Source organism: Leptopilina heterotoma, unplaced genomic scaffold (assembly GCF_015476425.1).
Source record: "Leptopilina heterotoma isolate Lh14 unplaced genomic scaffold, ASM1547642v1 Lhet_214, whole genome shotgun sequence".
NCBI classification, from domain to species: Eukaryota; Metazoa; Arthropoda; class Insecta; order Hymenoptera; family Figitidae; genus Leptopilina; species Leptopilina heterotoma.
Window position 1 is genome coordinate 647,401 of NW_025110932.1, and position 18,010 is coordinate 665,410.

General features: G+C 27.8%; 3 protein-coding genes across 5 annotated transcripts; 2 read left to right on the forward strand and 1 right to left on the reverse strand.

Annotated features, from left to right (window-relative positions):
- Nucleotides 1-10: 10 nt before the first annotated feature.
- On the reverse strand, nt 11-3,129 carry LOC122501761 (angiotensin-converting enzyme-like). 3 transcript variants are annotated; one of them, XM_043611481.1, is made up of 12 exons: nt 2,845-3,129; nt 2,493-2,772; nt 2,284-2,412; nt 2,098-2,210; nt 1,764-1,952; nt 1,575-1,628; nt 1,370-1,481; nt 1,122-1,230; nt 950-1,064; nt 501-738; nt 275-421; nt 11-200 (listed from the first exon to the last, which is right to left on the reverse strand). In XM_043611481.1, the coding sequence occupies exons 1-12, from the start codon at nt 2,930-2,932 to the stop codon at nt 35-37; spliced, it is 1,740 nt and encodes a 579-aa protein (XP_043467416.1). In that variant the 5' UTR covers nt 2,933-3,129; the 3' UTR covers nt 11-34. The 3 variants fall into 3 exon arrangements, with proteins under 3 accessions (XP_043467416.1, XP_043467415.1, XP_043467418.1); XM_043611480.1 differs by having other exon boundaries at nt 1,370-1,628; nt 2,845-3,128; XM_043611483.1 differs by lacking the exon at nt 2,845-3,129 and having other exon boundaries at nt 1,370-1,628; nt 2,493-2,522; nt 2,595-2,653.
- Nucleotides 3,130-5,039: 1,910 nt separating this feature from the next.
- Nucleotides 5,040-16,347, forward strand: LOC122501795 (mucin-3A-like). Its single transcript, XM_043611544.1, has 8 exons — nt 5,040-5,123; nt 5,311-5,911; nt 8,672-12,559; nt 12,673-13,840; nt 13,905-15,191; nt 15,534-15,828; nt 16,046-16,288; nt 16,339-16,347. The coding sequence occupies exons 1-8, from the start codon at nt 5,040-5,042 to the stop codon at nt 16,345-16,347; spliced, it is 7,575 nt and encodes a 2,524-aa protein (XP_043467479.1).
- Nucleotides 16,348-16,567: 220 nt separating this feature from the next.
- On the forward strand, nt 16,568-17,700 carry LOC122501796. The gene is made up of 3 exons (XM_043611545.1): nt 16,568-17,215; nt 17,335-17,435; nt 17,653-17,700. Exons 1-3 carry the CDS (start codon nt 16,711-16,713, stop codon nt 17,698-17,700), a joined length of 654 nt encoding a protein of 217 aa, XP_043467480.1. The 5' UTR covers nt 16,568-16,710.
- Nucleotides 17,701-18,010: the final 310 nt, after the last annotated feature.

An 18,010-nucleotide genomic window follows, 5' to 3' on the forward strand; every position in this document is an offset into this window, starting at 1 on the left:
TTTTTCTAACACTTTTTGTTTTTGGGAAACAAATTCAATCCCATCCAACTGGAATATTGTGACGGTCAATTTGCATTTGCAGCCATTCACGTAGAGGTTTGAAGTAGTTTAAAAGAAATTTAGCTTCGTAATTTGTTGAGCCTGTCGATTGATAAAGAGCGTCTTTCCAATTTATAGTGCTTCCGAGTTGCATAAAAGATCTTGGAAAAATTGAAAAATCATCATTTTAATAGGAAACAATGAGTAATGTAGTGAAAAGAATTTTTATTATTACCTCAAAATTTTTCCTGCCTCTTCTGAACCGTAAATATCGCACTGATGGAGCGGAATTTGAAAATTCGTCCTCTCGATTTTACCAGTGACTGACGCTCGGCAAATGCTTTCGAAAAATTGAAATTGCAAAATTGTCGATAGAAAATACCTATAATAAAAGATTATTTAAAATAATATTTTACTAATAAAAAGAAATTGATAATTATTGTTGAAAGTAAAAGAGACACCTGATTGAAGGGACGTTTTCTGTGATGTGAAACACCGCAGCGGGATCGAAATAAATTTCTGATCGACGTGTCGGTGGTTCAATTCCCATGTATTTTGTGTACAATGTCCACCAGGATCGATTATAGTTCGAAGGTTTTATTTTACCAGAAAAAACTTCCCACCTCCAAAAATCCATTATTAAACTATGAACCAATACAGGAAGCTTAAAAAGTGCCTGCTTCAACAAAATCGGAATGTCTGCAAAATAAAATTTCAATTTGTTTTACGTTACGATATTTAAAAAAAATTTTAATAGATTTATTAAAAATTCCAGTAAAACTAATTTCCCCCCGAAGGATGTCCACCTTGTCGTGGTGGTGGGGCTTTTCACTAAGAGACATTCCAATAGCACGAAAAATCCAAGAAACATTACTAAAATTATAAGTACGGTAATAAAGTTTTTACTCACTATCAATTAGTAGAGAATCTTCGACAAGTCCCAGTCTTTGTAAATTTTGAGGTGCCATCATTCCAAGCAGAATGGTATCACCGATTGCTTCATGAAATGCTGAATTTGGAGCGTCCTGGAAAATCATTATTATTAAACAAACTTTTTGCACTTAAACTTTAATAGTAATTACCCTGAAGATTGTTGGCTGATCTTCGTAGGCCATGTAATATTGAATGTGTCCCATTTCGTGAATAATCACTTCAAAGTCTTCCAGATTAACTTGTAAACACGCCAACATTCTAGAATTATTGTAATTAGTACTTGTCTAAATTAAATTCATTGATCATAAATTAAAAATTTAAATTTTTAAATTAAAGTTTTAGTTTTATAAATATTAATTAATAATTTCTCTTTTATATTTTAAATTGTAATTAATACCTAAAATCGTTGTTGGTGTACATATTTGCAGCTGTAGGGTGGCAATCCATGCTTTTATTATTCCTTTCGAAAATTGACTTTTTCCAAAATGTTTCTGATAATTTTGGAAAACCTAAAGACAGATAATAATCTTCAGCCTTTTTTACCATTTCATGAACAGTGTAATTTCTTCTCGACATTTGGTTACTTATATTGAAAAGCTGACCATTTTCCAGAAGACGGGTTAATAGTGGACTCCAATTTTGGGACCATAAATTTCCTTTAAGAAAATTTTACTCATCTTAATGCAAAGAATAAATATATTATTTTTTAAACAAAAAATATTGCGATACATTTTTTCAATTAATACTTTTTTCAGTTAAAAATATATTTATTATTATTTATATAATCTTACCTAATAGATGAGAAAATATTGGTCGCTTGGGATAAAGAATTTCCGGATAAAATTGTACAAGTTTGTAACGCACAAAGGCATGAAGAAGTTTGTATAATGGACGAATTTCAAAATACAATTTAGAGATTAGTTTCTTTAAATCTGAAACTTGGAATTCTTCTCTCAAGTATTCCCCAATATCGTGGTAACCTGCATCAATTTTAAATTATTCGATTTAAATTTTATATTTCTTACCGAATAATATGAATTAAAATGTAACTATTATTTTTAATAATATTTACTAAGTAGAATATTAATTTTCTTTTTATTAAAAAACTTTGTCACTTCACTGTACCATTGTTTTTTGCCCCTAAATTTTGAAGCATCACTGATTCAGTAAATGTATTTTTTAAGTGCCCCATTTCATTTTGCCAGGTTTTCCAAATCCAAAGTAACTCCGTTTCGTTTCTGAACAATTTTATTTTTTAATTTGTTAACTAATTTTCTATATTCAAAAACAATATAAATTTTTTATATTTACCTGCTGGAAGACATTAACTGTTCCAAATCTGGCTCTCCATGAAAACAAAGATTTTCAAGATTATTTAATCTGCAAATTTTTGTTCTGGTGTAAGTTAAAGATAGTTTTTGTTCAAGTGCTGACAATTTTCTAAAAAGAATTTATTATTAATATGAATATTGTGAAGAATGTGAATGTAAATGTGATAATTGAAGAAAGTAACTAAATACTTGGTAATATCAGGTGTATAAATTGGTCCTCTGCAAAGTAAATCAGTTATCATCTTGTGAAAGCATTGAAATACTTCTTTGAAATTCTGAAATCTCGAGCACCATTTTACTTTCCAATTACTGTGTAATTCAAAAATTATTGAATTTATTCTTTCCGTTTCAATTGATGATTTTGTTGACAAATTCCATTTTACCTCGGCTTGAATTCTTCTTAAATAAAGAAGTTCTTGGTTCATTTCGTCCAGTAATAATGACGATTCTTCACTATAATTATTGTGATCTACAATTTTAAATTTTTAAATATTTTGGGATAACTTTAATAAAAAAAAAAATTTAAATCAATGGTATTTACCTTGCGTACAAGATGACTTTTCAAAAAGTATTTCTACTTGGTTTGTAACTATTGCATTATAAAATAAAATCATTAGCAAAATAATCATTTTGACGCTAATTTGAATTTTTAAAATTGTAAGTCAATATATTTAGTGCACCACCAATAATAAATTGTAAACTTGAAAGACACAGAAAGAAATTGGTACTAAGACGTTTCCTTTTATCTCGAAGATACGATTCCAGGATTTTGCGCGATGCGTCCTTTAATTCGAAGTGGGAAATTCTGGAGAATAATTTACTTAAAAATCACAGACAGTTAATTATTTTGTTATGTACCTTTGGAATTAAGGTTATACTCTCAACTTATTTTCTTCGATTTCGATTTTTAAAAATAAATATTTCCCAACGTTTAAAAATTTACAGTTGTATTGTATTGTTTATAATATTTATAAAAATTAATATTCTTATTCATTAATATAATTAATTGATTTACCAAATATTATTCGGTATGAAATGAAATATTATTCAATTTATAATGCAACTGTATTTTAATTACGTGTCCACGTAAACACAGGTCTCGACACAGGTGAACGTACATATTGAAGCAGCTCAGCGAGGATCAGGCTAAATTAAAAATAAGGACTGCTACTTTTATTGCACCAGTCGATCAGAATAACAAACAGAGCCAACTTTCAATAGTCTCTAGAAACAACACCTACAGAAACTTTTTATCTCGAACCAATTTATCTGTTTTATTTGATTTTTTAATGATATTATTTCATTCTATACATTTACAGCACAAAGTTTTATTTGAAAATTTTTTCAGAAATTAAAAATGACTAAACATTGCGATATAGATGGGAAAAATTAATTACCAAAACGAAACAATGCGCATTATGCAAACAGTGAATTGAGCAAATTTGCTAAGCATTTGTTTGAGAAAACTGATGCCTAATGAACCTGTGCTCTCGTTTAACAGGTTGTAATGCTATAAACACGATTCCACGCGTGCTTTGAATAACTAATGAATTCTCGCTTGGTTTATTTATCAATTCAACCGAACGTGCCTGAACTTCATTATTTGTTAGTTTTCAATTAACTTATAGGTACTAAGATTTATTAAAATAATCTTTTATTAACAGCTCATAATATAAACACACATTTGTAATATTTTAACAAAAATACTTTTATACTTTAATTAACAAGTATTAGTTATTTTAATATTTTAATCTACAAGTAATTCATTTGAAAATTAGTAATTTTTTATGACAAGTTTTCAACAATTTATTATTACAGTTTAAAAAGTGAATATAAATTGATTGTCAATTGTTTAAAAATTATATGTTATTAAACTGTCATTTTGAAAGGAGATCAGTTTGACCATATTTTTTATAATTCTTTAAACGGATTTTTTACTTGACGACGTTTTTCTTGATGTTTACGAAATGACGAGATATGCAAGGAATATTATGTCTGTTATATATTATCACAATTACAAGCAATGTATCAGGAAATTTTTATCAAATTCTTCAGGGAAAATCACAAAATTTTTCTCACAACAACTTGCAAAGAAGTCAAAGTGTTCGACAGACATCAGACTTGCAAAATGATAAAAGTAGATTGGAAAATTTGTAAAAATATTTTTCATATTTTTCATAATTATTAATTTTTTAATTTAGGTTTTTTTTTCATTAAAAGCATTGAATTTTTATTGTTTTTAATATGTACTTCTTACACTTAAGAAACATTTTGTTTTTAGTTAGTTCATCAAAAATTTTTGAAAAAAATTCAATTCAAGATGAAATAAAGAAATCTCACAAGCCACTAAATTCAATTCATAATTTGAATTTTTTGGAGAAACGATATATAAGAAAAAAACGACACGTAGAATATGAAAAAAAGAAAATTAAGAGTTCGAAAGAAGAGAGAGGAAAGAAAATAAATTTAAAAACAAATTCAAAAAAGAAAAAGAAGCAAAGTGACGCAGAATTTAAAAATAATAAAGTAAAAAATATATTCCATATAATTTTAAAGGAAAAATAAATTCATTTTCTATATATGGTATAAGAAATTAATTTCAAATTATTTCTTAGAAGGAAAGCAGTTTGAAAAACAAGTATAAGAATGGAAATCGTCCCGAACAAATCAATAAACAAACGGAACGGAAACTTAAATCATTCTCACCTTCTAATGCAGTTATTCATTATTTAAAAAATGATCAGTATTCAAACACGTTTGAAAATTGCAGAAACAAAAAAGATTGCAAAAATTCTAGTCATCACCGAAGGCGAAGAAAAAGTCAGCGGTACATTTTTCTCACAAATTCAAAATATTTGTTTTCACTTTTCAAGAAATTTTTTTATATTTTGAATACAATCAAATGTTATTTATAAATAAAAAATTATCATTTAAACTTTTCAGAATAAAAAATCAAAGACGTAGAAGTCGAAATAATTTAAGAAAAAAGAAAAGCATTTATTCTCAGCGAGCCTGTGAAGCTGAATGTAGTGATAGAAGTTTCAATTCAGAGCCATGTCATTGTAGAAATGAGAAGCCAATTGATTTTGAGAACCAATTAAAGATTTTGAATAAAGGTGGCGAGGAAGTGGAAACTAACAAGGAAAAATCAGGAATTTTAAATGGAATTCAAAATCTTCTAAAATCAGATGTCACAACTTTAAATCCTTATCAGTGTTCAGATCCGATAAATAAAAATTCTTTGAGTAATAATAATATCAACAATGGAATCACTAGTGAAAATAATTTTGAAACTACTACGAAAGTTCAAATTTTTCCCGAAACTATTACTGAATCCTTTCCTGAAACTACTCGAAAGAAAAATATTATCAAATTTACTGGTGAAATGGAGACTTTACAAAAAATTGATGTTAAAGTGACTACTCAATGTATTATTCAAACTACTAATAATTTTGAAGCCACAACTGAATCTACAATTAAAGCTACCAATGAAGTTGATACACAAATCAATTGTAAATTATTGCCTGAAGAAATTTTCCCCCAAACAGATGAAATCCTTTCTAAAACTACCAATGATCCAATTGTAGTAACGAGTAATTTACCATCTGGTGAGTCGGACAATAAAATCCTCGATTGTGAACATAATATGGAAAACTTTAATATAAATGAAGATGAAAACTCTTTTCATCGAACTGAAACCATGACATTAGTACCCACAAAAGAAGATATAGTTGATAAGACTCTTTTAGATAATTTTTATAATAATCCTTGTTTCACAACGCCAGTTTCTAACAATTATCACGAATTGTGTAACAATAATAATAACGATAATGAAGATTTTAATAATTTTCCGTCGAATAATAGAAAGTATAATAAAAAGCCAATTGCCACATTTTCTATCATATTTAAAACAAACAAAATGGCTAAACCTAAGAATTTTAAATTTAGACTGAAATATTAGTTTTGATAGTAAAAGTAAGATATGTGCTAATATGCCCTCTAATGTGACATGTAATTTATGTAATTTTTTTTTTTATTATTGTAAAAATAATAAAAAAATACAGAAAATCATTTTTTTCTTTTGTAAAAGAAAAAGAAAATAAAGATATCTCCTTAACATATAGTTAATATTTTGTTAATAATACAATTTTAAACTTTTTAATTTTAAGAATTTTATAATTTTCAAATTATTTTTAGTGTGAGCTAATTGAAATAATTAGTTATTAGTAATGATGATTATTATTATAAATTAAATATATATACAAGTTTTAAAAAATGTTGAAAAAGTAAAATAATATACAAATATATCTGGTATCTGCAATGTTCACTCTAGACAATTTAAAAATGCAAAAAGCAAAAAACAAATGACTTGTCAGTAAATCTGCATGTCAAAATATTATTGGTACAATTGAAGGAAAATTCTATTTTAATTCTATATTTTTAACAATATATAAGTATTCTTTTGAAAAATATTGATGAACAGGAGTTTTTGAATTTGACTTTTAAATTTTAATGATTTTTTTGCCGTCGATTGTGATATCTTGCTTTCCTAATTTGGAAGCGAAAATAAGAGTTTTCGAAAATTTGGTTAATAAAATTAATCGAAAAAGAACGTTTCATGAAAGGATATTTACGTTATTTAATATGATGATTGAAATTAGTTTTTCAAGCAAATGCGATATCACGTAATTTACAGGTATTTGACTATTGTCAACTACAAAGTTTTCATTTCACAAATAAATATGTAATTTAATGTTTTAAAAATTATTTAGTTTCTTTCTTAACAGAATTTTTTATACACTTTTATCAGTTCTTCTTTTTTCTTTACTAATTATTTTATTAATTTTATTATCTATAATAATTATTAACTTTTTTTAGGGTGCTTTATATTATAATGTACTTAACAAGAGGACTGAGCAATGATTTTTTCCTTAATCAAGACCAGTATTCTCCAATTTTATTTGATTTATCGAAAAGAGGAGAAAATTTGCAAACTTTTTTAAACAATGAATATCCTGACAAAAATGTGAAAAATAATTTTCACTCCAAGTGTAATTTTAAAAATACTTCCATTTTACACAATGTTTCGAAATGTAAAATATGCTTGGAACGAAAGGATGATAATTTAATTTTCTTTAAATCAAGAAATATATTATCTAAAATTCATCAGATTAATTCATCGAATTTACAATTAAAAAATGGAAAATTTCATCTGTCCAAGAGGAATAACAAAGATTTGAAATTAAATAAAATTGCAAGATTTATAAAGAAAACGTCAAATTTAAGAAAAAAGTCAAACATTTCAAAACATGAAGACAAAATGAAGAAAAATAATTTTAATCAAACTAGTAATAAGGATCTCAATCATTTAGGAAATAATAGTTTGCCACATTTAAAAAATAATAATTCGAAACGAATAAATAACCATGTGAAAGATAGAAGAAATAATCAGATGAAAAATAATAATCTAGAAAAACTAACAGAAAACTCTCATTATAATAAAAAATCATCCAGGAACAATAAGGCTGACAATATTCTTCAGGGTAACGAAAAGTCATTATCTGATATAATAGAACCTCTAACTAGTCAACTGGGAAAATTGGTGTTGACAATAAACAAATTAAATGAAAATTTAAATAAAAACAATGAACAAGTAGCCAAGAAAAACAATAAAAAATTATCTAGAAGAAAACGTGGTCTATTAAGATTTCTACATTCGTCCAATGTAACGGGTAAATATTTAAAAAGTTTGGAATCTCTTTTTGGACAAAACATATCAAAACTACCTGCTACCTCATCAACTGAAAAATATATTGCCAGTTTCAAATTGTTGACTGAAAAAGGATTTAAAGTAAAGAAGAAAGACAAGAAGTCAATAGAAAAAATAATTAGAGAAAATAGTAATCGAATAAAACATAAAAACCAAAAACAAAATGAAAAGTTTTATTTTCCTGCAAACAAATCAAAACATATAAAATATGGAAGATTAGGAAGAACTCTCCAATCTTTTTCAAATTTTAGAATACCTAATCATGCTAATCGTTATCAAGCAAATTTCAAGTAAGTTTTAAAATTAATAAAAGAAGAAATACATTTTTAAACTTTTATTAAAATTTGTTTTATTTAAATTTTAAAATAAATTTTAATACTTGAAGTATTTGAAGTATTTTCATATTTTAGAAAAATGTTTTTTTTGCAGATTTCAAAACATCTCTGTTCCGAAGAAATTTAATTTAAAAGGTATTTTCTTCTTTTTTATTTATAAGTTATAACCAAATAAAACTTTTTATAATAATATTATAATTAGTTTGTCTTAATCAATATTTTAAAACATAATAACTTCTAATAATATAATATAATACTTACAGCAAAGGGAAAAAGATATAAAAGAAAAGATACTTCAACTGAAGAGTACGATTACGAAAAATATATTGACGAGAGTTTGTTGACAACTGAAATGTATCCAGACGATGATTATGATGAAGAAGAAAATGCTTCCGGAAGCGGAGACAGTGTTTGGCGCGATTATTCTGAAGATGAAGAAGAGAAAGATACATCTTCAATGACGGAGAATGCAACATTGACTAGTGAAAAAACTTCTGAGAGTATAACTTTTGGAAGTACACCTGAGCCTAAATCGACAACCGAAGGTAAGACTCCATCAAAAGCAGACATTACAACTAAAACAATAACATCAACTCAAACTAATAATACAACTGAATCAATTAAAAATAAATCTACAACTGGTGCTGAGGCATCAACTACATTTAAAACTACCACTCAAATTCAAACTTCGACAACAGTTAAAGCTACAAGTGAGCTTAAGTCTTCTACAAAAACTAAAGGTACAACTGAAGCAAAAGACTTTGAGAAAATTAAAACAACAATTGAACCCAAAAATTTTAATGCAACAAAAACTACAACTGAGGAGATAATCATGACTGAAATTTCAACCACAATTAAACCCAAGTCTTCTACAGAAGTAGAAACAACCACAGAAGCACAAAAATCTGATAAAACAACGAAAATTCAGACATCGGTTCCTACAACTATTCTTTCTTCTCTAATGACAGAAAATAAAATGTCTTCCTCCAGTGTTTTGCAAATTGCAACCGTGGCAGTTGAAAAACCAACTATTCAAACTACAGCCTCTGAAGTAGGTACTCAAGAAACAAGTGAGATTGGATCTACTGAACTAACTACTGGAGCAAAGTTTTCTGAAGTAGCAACTTCAACAACTTCTGCAACAACTGAAACTATTTATGAAGATTTATTAAAAACCGAATCTATTTCGGAAACTACGTTTGAAGGGAAAGAAAATACTGTAACAATGATCGTCAGTGCCGTGCCTACTGAATTTACTATTCCCCTTAGTGATAAAACTACTGAAGAAATAAAAGTAACTACAACTGGAATGGCATCTGATATTACACCACTATTTATAACTAATTCTCCAAGTGAACAATATTCGAAAGAAACAACAATTACTGAATCGCAAGCACTGACAACTCAAGGAACAACATCAAGCAGCGAACAAAAATCATCAACCTCCACTGAAGGAACTTTAACAAATTCATCTCCATCAACTAATGCATTATTTAGTACTCAAGAAATTTTAAACACCGAAGGAATATCCACCACTTCAAAAATATTAAGTACTTTAGCTACTGACAAAATTCCAACTACTACAAAGATATCAAATAAAGAAACTTTAAGCACTGTACAAGTTTCGAGTACTGCGATAACAAACAATAAGGAAACTTTAAGAACATCAACTATTAAACTTAATTTAAGCACTGATGAAGATTCAAATACCAAAGCAACTACAAACATTGAAAAATTATCTACGACTAATGAAACTCCAGTAACAAATAATAAAGAATCGCAAAGCACTCTAAAAATAAATACTGCTCAACTTAGTTCCACAACTAACGAAAATTACAATTCCGAAGAAATCGTGGGTTTCAAGAAAATTTCTTCTACAAGTCCAATTACTGAAAAAATATCAAATTCTCAAGAAATGGTAAATACTAAAGAGACATTGACGACTAATTCAATTTCAAGTGCTGAAGAAATAGCCAGTACTATAAAACTATCAAGTACTCAAACTCCCTCAAATACTGAAGAAACTTCTGATAAGAAAGATATTTCAAGTACTCCAGAAACTATATATATTAATGAAACTTCTAGCACTGTAGAAATTTCAAGCACTGAAGAAACTTCGAGTATAAAGGAAATATTCAGTAGTCCAAAACTCTCAAGTATTCAAGATACTTTAAATACTGAAGAAATTTTAAGTTCTCAAAAATTCTCAAGTACTGAAGAAAATTCTAGTAGAGAAGAAATTTCAAGCACTGAAAAAACTTCTAGTATTAAGGAAATATTAAGTAGTCCAAAACTCTCGAGTATTCAAGATACTTTGAATACTGGAAAAATTTCAAGTTCTCAAAGTTTCTCAAGTACTGAAGAAACTTCTAGCGTTGAGGAAATATTAAGTACTCAAAAATTTCCAAGTATTCAAGACACTTTTAATACTGAAGAAATTTTAAGTTCTCCAAAATCCTCAAGTACTGAAAAAATTTCTAGTACTGAAGAAATATTAAGTACTCAAACCCACTCAAGTATTGAAGACAATTTCAATACTGTAGAAATTTTAAGTTCTTCAAAATCCTCAAGTACTGAAAAAACTTCTAGTGTTGAGGAAATATTAAGTACTCAAAAACTCTCAAGTACTCAAGATACTTTGAGTACTGAAGATATTTTAAGTTCTCAAAATCCCTCAAATACTGAAGAAACTTCTGGTACTGAAGAATTCTCAAGCACTAAAGAAACATTCAGCGTGAAAGAAATTTCAAGCACTGAATTAATTCCAAATACTAAAAAAACGTCAAGCACTCGAATAACTTCAAATACTAAAGAAATTTTAAGTACGCCAAAATTTTTAAGTACTGAAGAAACTTGGAGTATTCAAGATACTTTAAATACTGAAGAAATTTTTAGTTTTCAAAATCCCTCAAGTACTGAAGATACTTCTAGCGTTGAGGAAATATTAAGTAGTCAAAAAGTCTCAAGTATTCAAGACACTTTCAATACAGAAGAAATTTTTAGTTCTCAAAAATCCTCAAGTACTGAAGAAACTTCTGGTACTGAAGAAATATCAAGTACTCAGGAATTCTCAAGCACTAAAGAAACATTCAATATCGAAGAAATTTCAAGCACTCAAATATCTTCAAATACTAAAGAAATTTTAAGTACGCCAAAATCCTCAAGTACTGCAGAAACTTCTAGTGTTGAGGAAATATTAAGTACTCAAACCCACTCAAGTATTGAAGACAATTTCAATAGTGTAGAAATTTTAAGTTCTTCAAAATCCTCAAGTACTGAAAAAACTACTAGTACTGAGGAAATATTAAGTACTCAAAAACTGTCAAGTATTCAAGATACTTTCAATTCAGAAGAAATTTTAAGTTCTCCAAAATCCTCAAATACTGAAAAAATTTCTAGTACTGAAGAAATATTAAGTACTAAAGACTTCTCTAGCACTCAAATACTTTCAAGTACCACAGAAATTTCTGTAACTGAAGGAATTTTAAGTACTCAAGTAACTTTAAGTACTGAAGAAACTACTAATAGTAAATTAATTTCAAACACCGAAGCGATGTCAAGTACAGAAGAAACAGTAAATACTAAAGAAAATTCTAATACTGTTGAAGTTCAAAGTACTGAAATTAATACCAATACTGAAGAATCATCAGTTACTGTAGAAAGATTAACTAGTTTTACAGAAGAAACTATAGCACCTCTGGAAAACATTAAATTCACAAAACCCCAAGAATCCTCAATTTCCGAATTTGAAGAGTTACTAAAATCTAGTACTTTTTCAGGAAGTGAATTCAGCAAAACAAGCTCGTTTAAAACACCCGTGAGCCCCGAAATATCGACAACTATATCAACTTCTGAACCGGGAGGTAATAGCCAATTGAAAATTTCTTCATCACTAGAGGAGTCATCATCTACAAGTCAAACAACTGAATTAAGTTCAAATGAAAATCTATCGAAATCTTCTGAACATGAAGAAACCAATCAGTCTTCTTCAATGGAAACTACAGTTTCTGGAGTGTCTTCATTATCTTCAGTTAGTTCCAATTTGATAGAGAGTACATCCTCAAAAGAAACTTCCGAGCCTTCAACAAGATTAGAGTCCACATTTGAAAGTTCTTTCCAAGATATCAGTTCAACTGTTAGAGATACTAAAGGTACCTTTAAAATAAAAAAAAAAATTAGTATCAGTAAAAATAGAAATTTAGTAGAGAAATTTTTTTAGGAATATTAATAGATTATAAATAATTAAAAGAATGTTTTGTTTCAGCAACAACTCAGGGATTAGTAGTCGAAGAAATAACTCAAGGAACGTCTGAAAATGTACAAGAGAAATCAACTGTATCAAAGGGACCAGAAGAAGACGAAGAGGTTTATGATGAAACTACGAAGAACCAGGAAGAAGAGCCTGATGATGATGCTGAAGAACAAGATTCTGGTTCAGCTGATGATATGAATGATTATGAAGAAACATCTTCAACATCAACAACCCAAGAAGAAGAAGAAGAAGCAACTGAAAAAAAAGTAACAGAAGAAACAACAACAGCAAATATAGACAAAGAAGAAAAGACAACAGTAGAGGAAAACTCTGAAGAAGAACAAACGAAGACAACTATAAAAAGCACCACAAATAAATATGAGCCAACAGAGAAAGCAACAAGTGAAGGAGATAATGAAAATGAAGCAAATGATGAAGAATCGATTGAAAATGATAATGAAAATACAGAAGAAAATACTGAAGAAGAACCAACAAAGGAAACGGAGGATAATACCACAAGTGAAGAAACTACTGAAGAAGAAAATGTTAATGAAGAAGTAACTAAAAGTGACACTGAAGAGGAAATACCAGATGACGAAGACACATTAGAGAAACAGCCAGAAGTTACAACCGAGGAAGACGTGGAACGAAAAACAACTGAATATAAAAGCACTGAGGAGGAGTCATCAAATATTAAAACTACTGAAGAGGGCATTAAAAAAGAAACAACAGAAGGTACAATTGAAGAGGATACAAGAAAAGAAGAAACTTCCAAAGATAGTTGTGATGGAACAACAGAAGAAGATATAACTGTATCTTCTCGAAAATGTTTTCCAAAATCAGAGAGAAAAAAAGTTTCCACCGTGAAAACTACAACGATAGAAGAGAAATTAACTTCTATTGAATCTGCATGTTTTCCAGAATCAATTTTTTCTTTAGATATTACTACTTCAAAATCTCCAGTCGAAAAATTAACTATTAAGACAAGTTCTTCTAAACCTGTTAAAGAAGTGACAAGTCTTCCATCAAAATCTACTTCCATTCCACAAGTAGAGTTACCATCTATTACCAAAACACCTGAGATTATAGTTATCATTGAGGAATCTTCAGACCAAAAATCGCAAACTTCAACAATGGACCAGGAAACTTCAATTTTGACCGAATTCACACCCGAATTTAGGTAAGAGAGAATTACAATTTTTTACTTTTCAATTTTCAAATTTAATTTTTCCAACTCTTTCCAGAATGTCGACGTTTGAAGAAAACCCTGCAGAATTCACTGACGTTCCTCAAATTGAGCAGACTCGTGACGAAAACTTTGAAACTCAATTAAAGAAAAGTGAAGTGGAATTAGATGATAAAAATAGAGAATTAAAGAATATGGAAAATAAGATAAGAGTTAATAAAAAGAAACTGCAAGTTGAGGGAAAAAGAAGATTAGAAGAGATTAGAAGAAAGCAAAAAGAATTAGAGGAGAAACAAACTGAATTACACAAAAGAATACAAGAAGTAGAGAATGAAGTGAAAAAGAAAACAGAAAAAGAAGAAATAGATCAGAAGGCTATAAGCGAGACAAATTTCTCCTCCGATTCAGTAGAAAATGAAAAAGATAATGATGTTGATGAAATAACTACTAATAAAAGTAGTAAATGTTCTAAAAATAGTTCACCTTCAACTCTAAAAGTCTGCTTGAATTTTTCCAATAATTCAAGAACAGAAGAAATTAATCCTGATCAAGAAATAATTTTTTTTCCGATTGTTCAAAAGAATCATTCATCTAAGCGAAGTGCAAAAAGATTGGCAAGAAAATTAATGACTTTAAATGACAATTCATCAGTGAAGGTCAATTTCAATTTATTGAATCCTGAACAAAAACTGGGAATGCAAAGAACAATTTTAAAAAAGAAAAATAATAACCTTGTAGATTCGAGTTTTAACAGAGAAAAAAATGATGATGTATCAGAAAGAGTAAAGAGGGGATTTTCATTTAAGAAATTTTGGAGTTGTTTGAAGCAAGCAGATACCACAACAACAACAAATGCCAATGAATTAGTAAATTTTGATGAAAAATTTGGTGGTGAGATTACTTGGAAGAAGGAGACTACCGTCACCGATAATCTTCCTTTTCCAGAATATTCTCCTAGAAGAAATAATTCTAACATGAAATTCGTTATTGATTCTACAAGGAAGAGTGAAATTGACCCTCATAAAAATAATCATATTCCTGACGAATTTACTTTGAGAAGTAACTTAAGTGTTAATGAAGATGAAGAAGAAAATTGTAGTGAATCTTTTGAAAATTGTGAAGAATCTGTAGAGGAATGCGCAAACGGGAATAATAATGATTATATTGATGGAAATAGAAGAGAAGAAAATACAAAGACAAACAAAAAAGAAGAAAATTCAGAAAGTACAAAACGAACTATGAAACAAGAACCTAAAGAAGGTATAGAGGATCGAACAAAAAAACCAAATATAGAGCAGAATGTGGAAATAAATGAAGATAAAGGAAATAAAGAAAACAATCAATGTAAAGAAGAAAAGAAATTGAAAAATAAAGAAGATGATAATGGTGATGAAGAAAAAGGCGAAAATATAGAGAACGAGAAAGACAAAAATAAAAATAAGTTTAATGAAGAAATAGAGAAGGATAATGAACTGAAGCAAAAGAAACCAACTAAATTAAAAAATCATCCAAAATTGAAAACAAAACAGAAAACTTCTTCTCAAGTGACATGTGGACTTCCCATGATAATTTTAAAAGGAAATAATAAAATTTTAATGAAATTAAAAAATAATTTAAAATTCCCTGAAGAAGATAGTAAAACTAATGTTACATTACCAATTGAAAAAAGTACTTTACCGTCGACTAGGAAACAAAAAAATTATAAGAATGGTGATGATAATTGTGACGAAGATATAATATCTAACATAAAAGAAAATGATTTAACAACTTTGAGTAATGAAGACAAATTTTCAACAACTCCAAAAACAAAAAAGATTAAAAAGAAAACATACAAACCGAGAAAATCAAAATCTTTAAAGAAAAATCATAGTGAAAATAAACTTCATATGAAAGACACAAAGAGACAACGAGAAAAAAAAGACAAGAGTCTTCAAAATGAAGAAGAAAAACTTATTAAAAAAGTGAATCATCTTCTTCTCGAGGTAGACGATCTTAAGAAAAATATTCAAAATAATGAAAAAAAATTTTCGAAGAAAAGAAGAAAGAAGAACAATAATTCAAAAACAAGAAAATTAAGCATTAACAAACAAAGCTCTCGAAAAGGTACTTTATTTTATTTCTTTTCTTAATTCTACTTTTATTATTTTTATTAGAATATTAATAAAAAAAAATTGATTAGATAAAAAAAATCACGTGAAGGAAGTAAAAGAAGAGAAAAATATATCTTCTTCCGATATAATTGATAATAAAAAAAGTCAATTATTGGACAAAGTTTTGAGAATGATTAAAGAGGAGAATGAAGAAAAGAAAAATATTTCGAAAACATCAAAGAAAAACTTGAGGAAAAGTGATTTGACGAATAATAAACGTTTAAGTCGAAGTATTGTTTATCAAGTAAAACATACAATCGGAAATTTAATTCAAAATACAGAAAATCGAAAGGTATTTTAATATTAATTTATATCTAGAATTAAACTTGAGTTTTTTTTAAGAAAAATTAATTTGAAAAGTTTCAAACAAAAGGAAATTCGTTTTTTTATTTTTTTTCTTAAAACCTAATATTTCTTTCACATTCTTTTCAGAGCAATAAAAAAATTGACAATCAAGCAGATAAAATAGATTTTAAAAATAAATCTACTTTTGTAAATTTAAACAATGTCATGTCAAAGATAAAAAATTCATTGAAGAAACGAAATTTAGAAAATGTGGAAAAAATTATTCTTTATAAAGATAAAGGAAAATACGATGAAACTGTGAATTTTGAATCAAATCAAAATCTTAATTTTGATTCTAATTCATATTCCGAGATTTCACTTAGTAACGCTGCTCTTGAGAAAATCGTTTCCCTAGTCGCAGATAAGGCGATGAAGTCAATTAATAATTCTCACTCAGCTTCCACTGATTCGACTATTTTCGTAAAAGTTATTCAACCAGTGTCGCAGCCAGAACAAGTGGAAGAATTTAAATCTGAATTTCGATTTGATTTGTCAAAAATAATTAAAAATGCTAAAGTCCATTTTCTCGAGACACGGCAAAATCTCCCTTTCAATTTACCTTCAGTTGAAAAATACCAAAATTCGAAAAGTAAAAAATTTTATTTGCCTAGTGAGAAATTTGATCAAACCTTGCGATCAATTCAATATAGAAATTATAGGAAAATGAATCTCCCGGAAAAACCGTTCTCAAAAAGAAGATTTTGGCATGACAAAGTTAAGAAGAAAGAGAATAATCCTCTTCTGGTTCAGATACGAGAAGAAATTTTCAAGGAATTAAAGATGAAATTTGGAGAAAACAATAAACAATTTTATTTTGATTCCAATCGAGAAAGAAGGAAGAGAAATTTGAGGAAGAAGAAAAGAATCATCCCAGGTAATAATTTTTGTGTTGCAATAAATAAAAAGAGAAGAAAAATTAAATTTTAAAACGTAAAGAAGATATAATGTTCAACTAATTATTTTTTGTTAAATTAATAAAATACTTTCTTTTAGAATTCGCTGAAAATATAAAAAAAATAGTTGATTCTGAAGATTCGGGAATTGAAGAGGATTTTCTTATTTCTCGAAGAAAAGCGGATTCCCCTAAAACACAAGCAAAGAAAAATTTCCCTATGAATAAAGAGTTAAAAACAATTAATGATAGTAGAAGAAATTATTTATTGGAAAATAATAATCGAAATTTTCAAACACTTGAAAATAATATCACAAATTTAGAAGTTCAAACCATGTCTGAGAAAATTTTGAAATTTATTCATGAAATTCAAGCGAATCCTGAAAAAATTGACAAAATTCGAAACACCTATGGTATAGAACTTGAAAGAATTATCAATAAATTTGGAGAAAGTGAATTGGGATTAAAAAATGAAAATGACAAAAGCAATTTGAATAAAATAATTCATGAAATTGTCAACGTTGACAAAAAAGACTTGGATGATTCTAAATTAACTAGCAAAAATAATGGTAAGCATACTTTGTTAAATTCTTTCTTTTAAACAAAATTTCAAAATTAATAAGGATTAAATATTAAATTTTTCAGTTTCCAAAAAAAATTTAAAAGAAGAAATAGCTTCAAATTCGAAACAGATTGAAAGTTTTGAAAGGGGAAAAATTCTTGAAATGAAAAAAGAGAAGAAAAAGAAAACAAAGAAAGAAAATGACAGAACGAATA

Coding starts and splice junctions, on each gene's coding strand:
- LOC122501795 (XM_043611544.1), top strand. CDS start 5,040: ATGATCAGTATTCAAACACGTTTGAAAATTGCAGAAACAAAAAAGATT. Junction 12,560..12,672: donor AACTGTTAGAGATACTAAAG/GTACCTTTAAAA, acceptor GTTTTGTTTCAG/CAACAACTCAGGGATTAGTA. Junction 15,829..16,045: donor TGAATCATCTTCTTCTCGAG/GTAGACGATCTT, acceptor AATCACGTGAAG/GAAGTAAAAGAAGAGAAAAA.
- LOC122501796 (XM_043611545.1), top strand. CDS start 16,711: ATGAAGTCAATTAATAATTCTCACTCAGCTTCCACTGATTCGACTATT. Junction 17,216..17,334: donor GAAGAAAAGAATCATCCCAG/GTAATAATTTTT, acceptor ACTTTCTTTTAG/AATTCGCTGAAAATATAAAA. Junction 17,436..17,652: donor CGGATTCCCCTAAAACACAA/GCAAAGAAAAAT, acceptor CCTATGGTATAG/AACTTGAAAGAATTATCAAT.
- LOC122501761 (XM_043611480.1), bottom strand. CDS start 2,932: ATGATTATTTTGCTAATGATTTTATTTTATAATGCAATAGTTACAAAC. Junction 1,231..1,369: donor TACACCAACAACGATTTTAG/GTATTAATTACA, acceptor CAATAATTCTAG/AATGTTGGCGTGTTTACAAG. Junction 739..949: donor AGATTCTCTACTAATTGATA/GTGAGTAAAAAC, acceptor TTTATTTTGCAG/ACATTCCGATTTTGTTGAAG.